Source organism: Spermophilus citellus, assembly GCF_964194105.1.
Source record: "Spermophilus citellus genome assembly, chromosome: 2".
Classification (NCBI taxonomy): Eukaryota; Metazoa; Chordata; class Mammalia; order Rodentia; family Sciuridae; genus Spermophilus; species Spermophilus citellus.
Genome location: NC_138183.1, coordinates 201,214,945 through 201,230,817, shown reverse-complemented (window position 1 = coordinate 201,230,817; position 15,873 = coordinate 201,214,945). Strand labels below are relative to the sequence as shown.

At 41.7% G+C, this 15,873-nt stretch overlaps 1 protein-coding gene across 2 annotated transcripts in view; it reads right to left on the bottom strand.

Moving 5' to 3' along the window:
- The window catches only part of SYT9 (synaptotagmin 9), a 185,419-nt gene that overhangs the window by 31,727 nt on the left and 137,819 nt on the right, over nt 1-15,873 (bottom strand). Inside the window, exons 5-6 of one of the 2 annotated variants that reach the window (XR_014018141.1) lie at nt 14,786-14,957; nt 12,468-12,592 (exon numbers count right to left, since the gene is read on the bottom strand). Coding sequence is in view for 1 of the 2 variants with exons in the window: in XM_081262235.1 (XP_081118361.1) it covers nt 12,468-12,597; nt 14,786-14,957 (302 nt within the window). In the remaining variant the exon portion in view is untranslated. Of the gene's footprint in view, nt 1-12,467; nt 12,598-14,785; nt 14,958-15,873 lie in introns of both variants that reach the window. The other variant, XM_081262235.1, reaches the window with a different exon arrangement.

The following is a 15,873-nucleotide window of genomic DNA, read 5'->3' as shown; positions in this document are numbered from 1 at the left end:
CATCCCTGTGTGCAGAGCATTCAGTGTAGTACCTTGCCCCCAGGGGGAGCCAAGGAGTCCTGTGCAGTGGTCACTTCAGGGTTTTTTGGGTTTTTTTTTTCATAGCCTGACACACAACTTCAGTGAGAAATGCCTCTTTCCTTTGTCTCTATACAAAATTTTTCCTTAATTATAAACACACAGCTCAAAATCTAAAGTTAAATATTCATGGTAAAAATCATTTTGTCATGTTCACGCAAATATGGCAACACAAACTCAAGCATGTAGCATCCAGTGCAGAGAAACTAAAACCAAGGGATAATGTTGACTTCCAGCAAATATACTGATGAAAAGCCTAGAATTCTGGTCTTTCAGAGAAAAGACTAGAATGGATGGTTCTAAACATGTGGGCAGTTGATCGTGATTCCATATCTCCCTCTTAATACTCCCATATTAATCAAAATTACAATGTCCTCTGTGAAACTGAGTATCCTTTACTTCAGTGTTTTTCATACTAAGAATAATGACCCATTATTAGATTCATGACATTAATGATTGTGACCATTTTTTTAAAAAAGAGATAAAATTTAAAAAACAAACTACATTACACATATGTGCATTGCTTCACAAAACTTTGGTTTCAGTTTTATATGTGTGTGTATTGATATTAAATGTATTTCCTGCTGTGAATCACAGGCATGAATATCTGAGGCACCCTGCTCCATGTATAACCGGGAACTTGTTGAAATTCTGGGCTGAGCTTACATTCTTGACCCCAAAGTTTCTGTGAAGCACTGGTAATTCCAAAAACCAGTGCTAGGTGCTTTCATAAATATCATCATAACAGGTATTTAATACCAAGTACTAATATCCCCATTTATGGAGGAGGAAACTGATCTTCAGAGACATTGGGTAATTCTTTTTTAAAATATTTTTTTAGCTGTAGATGGACAGAATGCCTTTATATATTTATTTTTATGTGGTGCTGAGGATCAAACTCAGTGCCTCACATGTCCCAGGCAAGCACCCTGCCACTGAGCCACAACCCCAGCCCCCCCCCCCCACCCCGACACTGGGTAATTTGTTCAAGTCAATAGCTTTATGTGGAACCTTTTTGTTAGACACTAGTGACAACAGCACAATTTGAGTAGCCCACCAGAAAGTTAAACTGGGCCATGCCTTTCTCTCTGATTAAATAATTTTTCTGTCCTCAATTTTTGGCTGCTTTGATTACAAGTAGCTCTTGCATTTATTTGTTTTACATATTCAGCTTCCAAATTAAACTTGGCCTCAGGAATGAGTTCAGGAAAAAAACCCAATAAACTGGCCACCACTGTATTAAACAGTTAATTTAAGTCTTTATGTGTTTGCTTTAGTTTGCTAAGTAATAACTTAAATTTATACATAGATGTAAATATAAACAGATTTTAAATAATCTAGAATCACATAGGAGTTCTATGGACCACACCTAGTTTGTGGCCAGACTCAGCAAATTCTCATTATAAAATCCAAATGTAAATCTAGGTCAATTCTACTAAAGGTATTGTCCCCAGTTTCTGCTTCCCTCAGGGCCATCAAATTCTGCTCTCTGAGGCTGGCTGCTGCTTCTACACTTCACTTCCAAACTTATTCTGTCTTCAGCTTCTTCAACCACATGGAAGAAATCTTACATAACGATCTCCTTCCCCACCCCGCTCAATAGCTATTAAGTTAGGATGTCCTACTCAGCAGCACAGAACCTTAAAAACAAAGGCCACCTGTTATATGGGTATGGAGGTGGTGGTAACAATGGAGGGGGTGGTGATGATGGAGGGTACTCAGTCCTTAACTTCCAAGCCTCCCTTTTTTTTCTAGGATGGGAACAAGTGAAGCCCAAATCTGGTCCAGATCTATTTCTTTAATATTCCAGCTTCTCATTCTGTCTCATGGAGTCTTCAGGTCTCTGCAGCTGATTTTCTAAATCAAGTTATATCAGTCTCTGTCTGCAACTGCTCAAGGACGATTCTCTAATGTTTAGAGACCATCCACCTCTACAACATGGGGATAAGCTCTGTATTTCCACTGTTATTGCTATTATTAATTCTGTCCCTACTTTCTTCCGTTGAGGAAGCCCATACACAGCAGGACAGTCTCCTGGGCTCCTATGAATTCAAACACAATCTGTAAAGACAGCAAAGGAAGTTACATCTGTGCTTGGGGGCTTTAGAGAATTATTGCTTGAAACAGTAAGAGGAACATCTTCTGGGCTGAGTAGTCCTCGAAGACTCCCATGTGATTCAAAAGTCCTTTTTTTTCCTATTATTCCCTCTCTTGCTTTCAAGCATCTCCTCTGGCAACAGCAACTGGAGCTAAAAGTGATTTCCCTGTAACAAAAAGCAGCTTTCTCAAGGTCTTTGTTATTAACTCTTTCAGCTCCAGACTTCTGCTCCTCCAACATGTCCACTGACATACACTGGGCACACTGTAGCTCCAACATGCTCTCTCATAGATTGGAGGAGCAGAAGGGCTGGTGGTGCCCTAACTCAGTGAGATCAAAGATGGTATCCCTGATTTCCCCTCATTATCCTGAGTGTAGGGTTTCTCTCAGTTATGATTTCTTTCTCTGCAAGGATCTCTGGATTCCTGATTTAATATTTATTACTAGATAAGTCCATATTAGCGATATGTTGGTTTCAGACTTGAAAAACAACCGAAATGTCAGATTATTTGTAAGTAGCAGCCTAAGAACCATTATCCCTACTTCTGGAAGTAAGCATTCTGTAACTTTTAAGAACAAAAAGCTTGAAATGCAATGGAAAGATCAGATTTTGTCACCCTATCTACTTACTTAAGAATACAAAGTTCATGCTGCAGGCTGGAGGTGGAGAGGCAGACCTACCTTCCTGTGGCTATCTCCATGCTTTGGGGCCCTGTGACATAATCTTCCAGTCACAGTCTTGGTCGTCAACTCATTCTTGAATCTCATGTGCCAAAGTGAACTTTGGCAGAACTTCCACTCCATTCACTTCCACCACCAGATTGACACCGCCTTCCTGGCTAGGGTCCTCCAAGCTGGATCCCACTTCAATCCTTAAATTAAGGGCTCTACTGCTACCTTCTCTAAAACCAGAAGCTTATGCTAATCACTGCCAGGGGCTCTTGGTTCCTTCATTAAGGCATATGGCTACCACTGGAGGGCCCCACTCACTATTGCAGAACTAAGATGGAAACATCAGATTCTCTGGCTTGAGATCTTGTTTATGGATTCTATGGGCCTCTCGGCAGCCAGGTCAACTCCTGTTTCCCCTAATGGAGTAGATGTTGCCTGTTCCAACTCAGCCTTATTTCTTGATGTGACCCCGACTCCAGGCAACAAGGTGTCTTAGTCTTTTTGGGTTGTTGTAACAAAATACCCAAAAGTAAATAAATAAATTAATACATAGTTTATAAACTGGGTAGTTTATAAACAACAGAAATTCACTGTTCACAGTTCTAGAGGCTAAGATCAGGGCGTCAGTAGATTTGGTGTCTGGTGAGGACTAGCTCCAGTGCCTCAAAGACAGCGCCTCCTTCCTGCATCCATCATGGGCCTCTTTTATAATCCAATTCATGAGGACAGGGGCCTCATGGCCTATTCACCTCCCACCTCTTAATACTACCACATTAGGGATTAGTTTCACATATCAATTTTAGGGGGACAGAAACATTTAGACATCAACAATGATAGAATGAAGATGAGGCCCAGTGAAAAGAACAAACAGATGTAGGTTTAAAATCTCCATGCCCCCTTTAGAGACTTCATTAAGCATTAATATCAGGAAGGAAAATCCAGAATGTTTACGTTTTTAAATTTGTAGTCAGTCTTATTCCCTTTGGATGACATTTACTTTCTTGATTGGTTTTATGACCTTTCGTTGGCAAACTGTCAATCTGAGCACTTACTATCAATATGTAAAGTATCTAAGCGTATACAATTCAGATCCTTAGTTATGCAGGGAAAATCACCCTGATGTGTTCCATTTCATTCATAACTGCTTCTGTTTCTGATGCTCTGAGCACAACTCACTATAGCATATCCTATACCTAAAAGTTGAGATTGCATTATGTAATTGTTGATGATTTGTAAAGTCCCCCTGGCTATTTTAGGAAAAAATAACATGGGAATAAAAGAAAGTTGCTAAAATATTGTTTAAAAAGTATAGATTTCCATTTTCATTTTAAACAAGTGAATTTAAATCCCTCATAAGAGACACTGATGGGAAAGAGGCAAGGAGATAACCAATGTTCATTGCTGAGGATCTATACCTTTCAATCCAAGGGAGCCATCACACATGGAGAGCTTCCCATAGACCCTTCAACCCACCTAGGACTCAAATTCCTTTTGTAAAGTAACATATAAATACAAAATAAAAAAATTCCTCCTTAGCTACAAACAGTATTTATATATCACAGAGAGTAGAGTGTCTCTCTTTTGGTCATGAAGGTTTCAACACATGAGCTAATTAACCAAACATCAATCATTGGTTTCATTAGGAAAACTTTGCTAAAGGTCTACTACATGCCACACATTTTGTTAGGTACTGGATATATCACAGAAAGGAATACAGAATAGTCAATCTTATGGCAGCTGTGGAATAGGTTCCCTTCACTCTAAGGGTAGGAGTTCATCTGTGTCTCAGATAAGAGGTTTTCTGTTCTAAGCAAGAAATACCATCTAATGTTGCTCACACAACAAAGGGAATTTATGACTGATATATTCATAAAGGCCAGAGATTATACTACATTCAGGATAGGCTAGATCCAGAAGCTCAAAGTGTATGACTAAAATTGTGGATTGTTATTCTCTCTCTATTCAGCCACCCATGGGGTTGACTTCTAAGTCTGGCTCCTCTATAGAAGTCCAGAGAAGCCACAGCTGCTCCTTGGGCATACAGTTCTTTGTTTATGTCCAACAAGAAAGAGACAGCATCTTTGTCCTAGCATTCACACCATCTGTTTATAACACTCTCTGGTAGAATTCACTTCGACATTGTTAATTCCTAAAGTCACTTGTGCCACTCCTGGAGCTGAGATTGGAACCAGGCTCTAGGGAGTCATCAGTGAGAAATCAAGGCCATCAGAAAGGAGGCTTAATGCTGGAGAGGCAACCAATAGATGTTCATGCTGCCAGGGTGCAAATACCCACAGAACTGGGCAGAATCCTTTGCCAGCTCTCCAGTGTTTTTTGTTCTTGGAGTGTGAGAACTAAAATCGTACCACAACACAGTTCACCATCCACAAAGTAAAGACTGTACATTAACTTGACTTTACCATTCTATCGTTATCGTCTTCATTAACATAACTTTACTGTTCCCACAGAGTCTTGCTGAGAAAAATGAAAGTTGCAAGTAACATTTTCATTCCTGGGCTTCCCAAAAGGCCATCACTGTTTCTTAGAAAGCATTCAGAGATAGTATGTACCCCAAGGCTTTGAACCCCGGGGCTTGAAATCCTCACCTTGTTATGTCCAGTGAAACTATCAGTCACAATCCTTCCCCCAATCCTAAACTAGCTTCCCTTACTCCATGCTGCACTGAAAGACTCACCCTAAACCAGACTTCAAAAGAGCAGTAATCAAACCCTGCCTTTTCCCTTCTACTACCAGGGAAAGCAACATACACAGCTTTGTTGGAATTTGCAGGTTGGATGGTGATGTGTGAGAGGCAGCATTTGACAGGACCATCTCCTGAAAGACTTGTTTTCAGGAGCAGCGGTCTTCCTTGATGTCCTCCGGCCAGGATGCTCCACCTTTGCCTCAGGGTCCCTCCTCAGACAGGACACAGTCCTCCTCTCCCCAAATTATCGGGAGCTAGTATGGTTCTCTGAGTGGCATAAGCTATTCTGATTCATTTAATCTGTGGGAGAAGAAATGGCCCATCCCATCATGTCACACTCACCCATGAATGCTGTTCTTGGAGATGGGGAAAGTTGAAGCTCAAGCCCATTGTCATCCACCTTTCTATTTAATAACTATTCAAGTGTGACCTTCCAGGGAAGAGACTTCTGCAGCAAGGCCATTTATGAATGAGAGGAGAGTCAAGATGCACTTGACTTTCTGTTCAAGCAGAAATGTTATTTTCCACCACATTGTCATTATCTTTTATACCTCTAGTGTTTACCTTGAGCACTCCCATATTTTGTATGATTACTCTCTTCTCTCCAGACCTTTGGGAAAGTCACTGGTTTTGTATCATACCTAAAGATGAGACAATACTTAGCATCCTTCTGTTTTTTTTCCCTACAGATAATTCAATACAGGAAAGAAGATTTGCTTGGGAAAATCTGAGTGGTCTTGGATTTGCTTGCCAACCTCCATCAGCTAGAAACAAAGACCCATTAACACTAATCGTCCCTGCTTGTCCAAAAAGTGTCCTGGTCACTTATGTCATCAGGCATAGATTCTATCAGGCTTGTTAATGTTTTCAGATCCAGAATACACAGCACATTTTTATGTTCTTTTAAATCAATTATGATTCAGTGATTCTACGAGTGTTTTTGGACACTGACTTGCTAAATTCCACCATCAAAAATAGTTCATCTTTTGGTAAAAAACAAAAACCCAAGAATAAGTCCTTTATGTTACACCACTTCCCAATTTCCCTTCATTTTCCTCTTTATCTTCACAGATGGGTAGAGCAAGGCATTAAAAGAAGAGTGCTTCCCTGGTGAGAGCAGCTCGCTCGAGGGATGCTTGCACCCTTGTCATCCTCGACCAGTTCTCACTTGGGTACAGCAGTCTGCTATTCAACACAGGGACACTGTGTGCTTCTCCGAGTGCTTCTTCTCTCTTCAGAAAGGAGATACTGAAGTACTCCAGAACCTGACCACCTATATCAGCTTAAAGGGGGGGTTGTGTTTTACTAGTTCTCAAATTATACTCAAAATGCAATGCCACTGTCATCAGATGGGAGTTCATGGAAACCAAGGGAGTAAATAACCTCTGCTCACGTACTTCTAAATGAAGAAAGGTGATCAAAACTTGAAGCTTAACTCCGGCCATCTCCATTGAGCAGCCTATTGCAAATTTATTCTTTTATAACTTCCCTAGAACTGATTTCTACTTTGAATTCCACTGAATGGGGGAGTTTGTAACTTCAGGATTAAAGAAATCCAATTTGTTCCATTCTGTACCTCATTTGTTTATTTTTTCATTTATTCATCAAATACTAATTCAATATCTACGTAATAGGGATGGCATTTTTATTGTCTATAAATCATGTTGTCCAATGCATTGCCTCCATACCTTGTATTTTTACAAGCTGAAGGTAGATAACAGAAGGTGGACAACCAGCTAGTGTCAGTTAGTCTTAATGAAACAACAGTCTTAAAGCCAAGGTTTGTTAGGAGAAAAGGCACTTCTAAGTTCTGAACATTTCCTTTACATGTTGAAAGGAAACCTTGTAGTCCTGAACATAAATCATAGTTAGTAAGAACTCATGCTATAGTAGAAAGGAAGTTTCTACCAGATAGGAAGAGGAAGTAGAAAGCCTTTGAAGAAGAGATAGAGATGGGTAGGAGAGATTCTGGCTTCAGCTCAGGCTTGAAACCCCAAAGTCAGATAGACTGAGGGGAAGCTGAAGGCAAATGTGGCCCTGCGCCAACATGAGCTAGAGGAACAGGTAGAAAATACCATGCATCTGTACAGGCCAAGGTTCCCACAGCTCTTGTGTCCTTTCTACCCATATCCTTCCTGAAGAAGTGATCTTATTTCCTAAATCTGTCGTGAATTAATAACTTGCCCAAAGGCTTAAGTCTTTCACTATCTCACTTCAAACTTGTTTGGGAGCAGTCATGTTTACTGTAGTCAACTTCCCTTGTTCTTTCTGGACTCTTCTCAAGAAGTCTATTCTCCAAACTTCTGTTGGAATGGGTACCAGGTCATATCTCCAATATCCAACCTAGGCAATCAGATGCTTTCTCCTGGGAACCTTGAAGACTTCAGGTAGGTTCTGCTGAGCACTCAATAGATAATATCTAGAGATGGTTGAAAGGGGCTGCTAGTATAACTTCAAGACATGTCTGGGTAATTGACATTTGCTTTAAGCCTAAAGCTCTATTTTCACATAATAACCTATTTTGTCTCATTGTCTCAGATGTAGAACACCTATAAAAACTTAAATTGAGCAACAAATATACCATTTATAGGAACATTGAAATAATTACGAGCCAGACATGGTGGAGAACACTCAGGATGCTGAGGCAGGAGGATTGCAAGTTCAAGACCATCCTCAGCAGAGAGGCTCTCAGCAACTTAGAGAGACTCTGTCTCAGAATAAAAACTAGAAAGGGCTGGCAATGTGGCTCAATGGTAGAACATCCCTGGGTTCAATCTCTGGTACCAGAAAAAGAAGAAAAAAATGATTACTATGTTCACAGAATTGAAAACTTGGAACTTAATGGGTTAATGATGCTGAGGGTAATAAATGAGGACTCTATTCATTTCAGAGTATATGGTACCATAATTGCAGATAGTTGTGCTAGAAATCAAATAACCCTGAGTACAGATGGGCAGCAGACTCAGTCAGGAGGTCAGACAGCCAGACTAGTCCAGAATCATTTTAGCCTGATATACATGTATGTACAAAGGCTGGGCTTAAAGAGAGGAAGACTGATCTACACTTAAGCATCCCTTAAATAGGACTTTCAGAGTTAGAATCTTGCACCTCTGTCAATTAGAATAATGGGCTGATCTTTACTATATATGATTTGACACCCTTTTCTTCATTCTCTCAGAAAACTAAAATTTGCTTTAACCAAATGGTGTCTGTGTCTGGTATTCCCATCAAACCAAGCCTACTCCTCAAGAGTACAGAAATTACCCAGAACTACACAGGAAGCAAGGAAACCTGCAACCATTTCCCATTGCTCTTCCCAAAGTTCATGATGTAATTCAGCTTGACATTCAGGAGGATAGGAAAGGTGCTATCACATGTCAGGCCAATACCATCTTGTTACAGCTCTATAGAGGCAGGAGCTGTGGTAATGGCCCCTAGTGCTCTGTCATCTCCTTTGGCCCTCAATGGAGGGGACTTTCCTATCCCTGAGTGCCCAGTGGCCTGCTTGGGAGGAATTTACACAGCTCCCCAGCCTTTTGACATCATGGAGAGTAAAGGCAGCAGTGTTGGCTGACCTTTGAGTATGCAGTGGAGCCATCCAGAATCCCTGAGACAGAAAAGGATTTTTGAACTCACTGGCTTTGAAGACTCCATCTGCTACCTGCTCTGGCAAGGTCAGGGTGTGTTGGATGCAGCCCAAGCAGGCTGCCAGATCTCTGCAGGGTTCAGGGTTCAGTGCTAACCTGCTCCCCCACCTTTCATATATGTACACTTATATGTACACACAAACACACATACTTGTCAAGAAGACTGGGATTTAACACTGGTTCTTTTTAAAAGCAGAAATCTAAGAGAGTAAAATAACAACTTATCTTTATAGCCAAGGAAAATAGGAAAAGGGATAGAACTTAAATCTGGGCATCTATGTCCAGCCAAGTCCTGAGTCAGCTCCTCTCCTACCCCAATCTGAGATGACAGCTCAATGGAGTTCAGGCCTTTCTCCTGTTCTCCATGGCAAATGCTATGGATGACTTTCCCTTGTGTGACACAGTCCCATGAGGACACACAGCACCCAGTCAGAATGTGGGGCATGTATAATGATTATAAGTGAGTACTCTACTGAGCATTTGCCATTAGCCAGCCACAGTGCTGCCTCTCACATAGATTAGATTGTCTAATTCTCACAACCACCCTTAGGAGACAGGTTCTGTTATGGCCACTGAGATGAGAAAACATACAACACCCAGGTGGCAGCACAGCAATGTGAATCTAGGTCCATCTGACTCCAGTGTGTGTGTTTCCAAGCCTCTGTCTACAGCCCTGTAAGAGTGGAGGCCTACAGAGCATGGACCACTTCCCAGGACTGCTTTTCATCTCATCTGGTACCATTGCCCTAATTCTGCCAGTGACATGTTTATTTTTAAAAGGGAAAGCATCACTTCCCCTCTCTAGATGGATCTGGAGTCCAAGGCATACTTCAAAGAGACAGGAAGCAACAGGGAAGAAGCAGCCTCCCTTGGCTTGCCCTTCATATCAGGGGTGTAGGCATTCCATTTCCTTAGTTCTGTTGCAACAGTTGAGAAATGGCCATTGTATTAGCTGAAGGAATTCCAGCTGTTCTACAGATAACTCCCAAGTTTCAGTGGTTTAACCCTAAAGACATTTCTTTCTCACTTACATAACAGGGACTTGCAAAAAAGCTAAGCATTCAGAGTTTAAGGGATATCTCCCAGGTGACCAAGTCTTACAGCACTTCTTCCTCAACAGGGAGGCCTCCAAGGTCTGCTTTCCACCACTCTCTTTGCATAACACCTGCTGCTGTTCAGGGCTGGGTGTGTAAACCACTCCCCATACACACCAGGGTTACTCCCCTGTCAAGGTCACTGCCTGTGCAAGAGTCAGAGCTCATTTCCCTCAGCCCTTCATCACCCTCATCCTTACTCTTTTCCATTTCGTATCACAGAGCTTCGGCATTCCTGATTACAAACCAGAATTAAAGTCAACAACACCATCTAAGGATGCAGGACGTCTATGACAACTGGTCTGCCACTACTAGTGGCAGGCCCGGACAATTTAATGAGCCACAGATAGACTCCTTTGAGAATTCTACCAGGAGAGGAAGAAGTGATATATGGTTCAGTCAGGGTCAGCCCCCCCCAGCTACTTTTCAAGCAATTTTAGGTCCTTTGGGTCTCCCTGAGGGATTAATTTTGAGTCCAGGAAAGAGAGAATCTTGGCCTCTATGGCCCAAGGGTAGTGATGTCTTAAGGGACCTGCAAATTAGGGGGACCTAGGATCTCCTTGAATTCACCCAGAGGCCCTGATGCTTGGAGTTTCAAGCATTTCAACTAAGGAAATGTCCTTTTGTCCGAAGACCTGAGTTGGGAGCCTCTGACCTCTCCACCACTACCCTGCATGATTACTCCAGCTAGACTCACATGACTGTCAAAGGCAATGGAGCCCACACAGTGTGAGGCTCTGGTCTTGGTCTCTCAGGATGATTATGTTGAGAACAGCTGCCTGCACTGGGAGAGCACAGTTCTCTGCCTGGAACCCTTGCACCCACATAAATAGCTCCTGCCCACTTCCTGGTGATCCCATTCCTAGGGGTTCTGTCCTCTTCACTTACTGAGAGCAGAAAGAAGAAAGGCTTTATGAACAACCTCCTCTAAGTACAACAAACAACTCTCTCCTTTGTGCTCTTGTAGCACTTTATATGGATGATAATGCTTATGATGTACATGTTAATAATCATGCACCATCTTCTTCTGTCTCTTATTATCTATAAGTTCTATAATAGATGACTTCTTATTTACATCTGTATTTTCTGTACCTACATGCATGGCATTTGACCTTTAGAAATGTTACTTAGTGGATGTGAATTATTTTTGAGGGAACCAGTTAGCAAATGAATGCATCAATATGCAAAGACGAATAGGATAAGAATGAATGAGAAGAGATAGGGGAGGGAGTAGTGAATGAGACGAGAGTGGCAGAATGATGGCCAGTCGCCTTCAGTATCCTACCCTCCTCTTCTCTGCAAACATAGCCCTGTTTTGTAGTTGAGCATGTTGCCACAGTTGAGCAAAAAGAATATATTTCTAACTTCCTTGCAACTAGAAACATTCAAAGTTCTGTGACTAATTTAAGCATAAGTAGCAGTGATGCATGAGATCTCAAAGAGAATCCTTAAAAAAGGAATGTGTGTTCTCTTGACTCTTGCACCTTTTTATAGCCTAGAAGATGTGTGATAGATAGTTGGAGCTTAGCAGCCATATTACACAACAGGGTGAATTCTAGGTACAAAACTACAATGGGACCGTAAAGCAGAATGACAAAGTCCAGGTGTCTGTTGATCATGGAGCCACTATAATACCCTACCTTGCCTTCCTCTACATCTTTTATATACAAGAAAGAAAGACATTTCCATTTCACCTGTTGTTGACTTGTGGTTTGTTGTTTTTATTACATGCTGTTGAACCTGATTCTAACTGATTTACCCAGAACAACAGTTCTAAAATCCAGGCCTCCGCTCTCCCATTCAAGTTCTTCAAGAAGTCAGGTTCAAGACAACCTATGATGGACTAAGACTGTGCACTCATCCAGATCCTGCACAGGCCCTCCAAAAGATCAAGGTGGCACCCAAAACCATAATGTGAATCAGAGAATCTTGATCTTTTACAAAGACAATCAAAGTAAGGAATGACTCCTGATCAATGTTCAAAACCTACTCGATTAATGGGGGCACAGACTGAAACTTGCATTGAATGCAAGTCCCAACGACCCCAGGAATTGCAACCAGGGAAACCCATCTATGACTAGATCCTGGTGCTCTTAGGACTGGTCAGTTCTTGCATTTTTGACAGTAAAGTACTTACTCTTTTGCAAAGTGGAATATGCAGGGTTAGATCTTACCTCCACCAGGGAATGCCAATGTGCAATGGGCTTCCGAGGATATGACAGCATTTCACTCCAGTGGTCTCTGCCCAGCCTCTCAGCCTCGTTGCCAACTTGACACACGCCAATGATCTCATTGTGACCTACACTGTGAAAATGGCCCACAATAGTTTTTTCTTAATATTTTGGTATATAAGAGCATCAGTTACTCAAGACTAAATTGATGGCAGGAATGGGGAGATGGTATTTTTATATTATTCCCTAATCTAAAACAATAGGCCAAGCTTAACAGCCAATAGGACTTTCAATGTTGTACCCCAGTTTTCCTAACACTGAATGGCTTAGCTTATTCCCAAGAACTCTGTGTTCAAAGAACTTCTGATGCATGCTAAGAATGCCATCTCTGGTTCTGGAACTACATTGGTCCCCATATCCATAAAATGTAAAGGGAACCCTTTGAAGGAAGTTTATTTATTTTTTATTTTTTTTTTACAATAATGGCCATTCAAATCACCATAAGAAGCTACTCAGGATGGGTGAGCGAGCAGCTCTGGATCACAGCCACTGGTCTGGAGCCCACAAATGGAGCAGATTGGAGGAGGAACCTGGGTCTTCTTGCTCCCCATTTTGTTAAGAGAACATGGATATCATCTTATGCTGTTCTCTCTTTCCCTCTAAATCCAATTTTTGGTTCTTTGACCCAACTTGATTTCTCAACTGTACAAATAACTCTTTTAACCTCAGGGATGATATTTCTGAAACTCCCTGGGTGGGTCTCTGTCTGGGCCAATTTGTTTTTTCCTTAGTAATTTTTTTTTAATAAAAAATCCTTTGCGTCAGGTGCAGTGGCTCATACTTGTAATCCCAGTGGCTTGGGAGGCTGAAGCAGGAGGATGGCGAGTTCAAAGCCAGCCTCAGCAAACGTGAGGCATTATGCAACTCAGTGGGATCCTGTCTCTAAATAAAATACAAAATAGGTCTGGGGATGTGGCTCAGTATTCGAGTACCCCTTAGTTCAGTCCCCAGTACTCCCTTCCTTTTTCCTTCCTGCAAAGAGGAGTAATTTTCTCCTATTTGTGTGTGGGTGGTAAAGAGAATAGAAGGGAAGGGAGATAGTTTAAAGGATACTCAGGTCTATAATCATTAAAATCAGATGCATATAGAAACTCCATGGATTCTGTCATGGATTTTTCCGGTCCAGATTAATGAGTTTACTGATAATTAAATTGAGGCAGAGATCACATAATCAAATTTGTCGATGTAGGAAATTTGACAATAGCTTAAAAAGTGTTGGTCTAGGCTTCCACAGTTGGCAGTCAACACCCTCTCCTGGGGTCTGACACTAATGGTGTTGTGTGTTGCCCATAGGAGATGGGATAAGGTCTGTCACAGCCATAGGCAGGCGGATTGGAAGACGGTCATGCGTCATACAAGCATCTGCTGAAGACCGCGTTCAGGTCACTGGTGCTGCCTTGCTGACATTTCAGAGGTAGGTGGGAAAATTTTGGGCTACAAATAATATTTGTAAGATTATATTAGAAGTCAGAATGATTTTTTTCTTTTAAAATTGTTCCCAGACCACGTGGGAGGTTTCTAATTAAAAAGAGACTTTGCATTTCAGTCTAATGACTGGTTTAACATGTATAATTCCCTGTTGGTACTTCCTTTGCATATTAAAATGACTGTTTTTCAAATCTGTCCTTTAAATACACAATTGGCTACAATGTAGGCTATAAATATCTCTTCTGTGCTGTATTAATTAAAAAGTCTAGCATCTTATGCATTTTAATGTACCCTGTCATCCATACTGATTCTAGCATTTTCAAGAGAACATTTCTGTGTTTGCTTTCAGACTTAAGTGGATGGAAATGATCTTTATTAAACAGGCTGCAAGAACAAAAAAAAAAGATTGAAGTTATGTATTTAGAAATGTTGATGGTCTGGCTACAGTAATCATTCTGCTGTTTTGAGTTAATCTTTTCCCTAAAGGTAATCAGGATTGCTCAACAGAAGATATGACTTGTGGGACACTTCTTTAAGCCCAGATTCCGGGAGGTGTGCAAACATGAAAAAGGGAAGAGGTGGAGGTGTGGGGAGAATGGAGGAGGAGAAAGATGTAAGAAAGTGGGAGGAAAGAATGGAAGAACTGAGGCACAGTGGTAATCTGACTCTACAGAATGGTTTGGAAACTGGTGATTCCTTGTCAGTCTTCCTTCTACGTGCTACTCGTTCAGGCATTTCCTGCAGCCTGGGATACTACCTAAGAATCCATGGCCATTCCTTTCTGTTCTCACTGCCCAGGGCACGACAGACTTGCACTGAGACAGGGCTCTCACCGGTCATAATCCATGACTGCTATGGACAAATGGATTTGGTCAATGTTCTCAGGAGGGACATCAAAGACTATGGCTTCGTTGTAAACAGGATTCAGTGTGTTCCTCTTGGTGGATGTTTTCCTCTTCTTCAGTCTCCTGCCATCACACATCAGTGACACTTTCACATAGGGATCTGTATAGACCGTGAGAAGCAGGGGAAATGTGAAGGTTAACGTAGATGGTGGGTTTGCGTGGACAATGGTACACAGAACTCCTTTACCTGCCTCTGGACTGGAGTTTTGAGGATTTTAATTAACGTGCTATCTGGGCAGTGACTAGTTAGGATAATTAAGTCATTCATTCAAGAAAAAATCACAGGACACTGTCTCCTCAAAATGTGTGAAATTTAAAAATAGTGTGAAACATCTGTTACCAAATTAGAAAACATTCCAGCTAGAATTTAAGACCAGCTTGTCTGTGACAGAAAGAGAAATACAGACACTTCCAAGGAGTGGGAAACAGGCCTCAGACCTCCAACTTTGAGCCACCTCAGGGAATCTTTTCCTAAAGATCAGCGCTTTGAGAAAGGGAATTCCTGGATTCCTAAAATTTCTGAATCCCTACACATGGAGAAAGAGCACCTGGGGGTGGATCTCCTGGAGTACAGGGCACCTCCTGTCATCAGATTTCAAGGGGAGAAGCAGTCCATCCTCCAGGGAGAAAGGAACACGGGCTTCCTGTGGTGCACTGCTGATGGGGGCTGGTGATGAGCTGACCCCTGCATCACGCAGCTGGTCTCACCCATGCCTCACACTGTACTCCTGCTCAATGGCAGGTTCTCCATCTTTCTTTACTTGTGTAGCCATGTGCTTTCCTGACCCCTGACCCATCCCAGGAGGGACTTAGAGGGCAGAGACTTTTCCAAGGCTTTTCCCCCCCTTTAGAAAAACACCAACGTATAGGACACAAAATATCATGTATCTTGTGTTCTTTGATTTCAGTGATCGTGAGCCATTGTGCCCTTTATTCGTTGGAAAACCCAAACTGTTATGTTCACTTTTATAAGGAAACGGAATTATCTGCAATCTTCAATAAGCCTGGGATGGTGA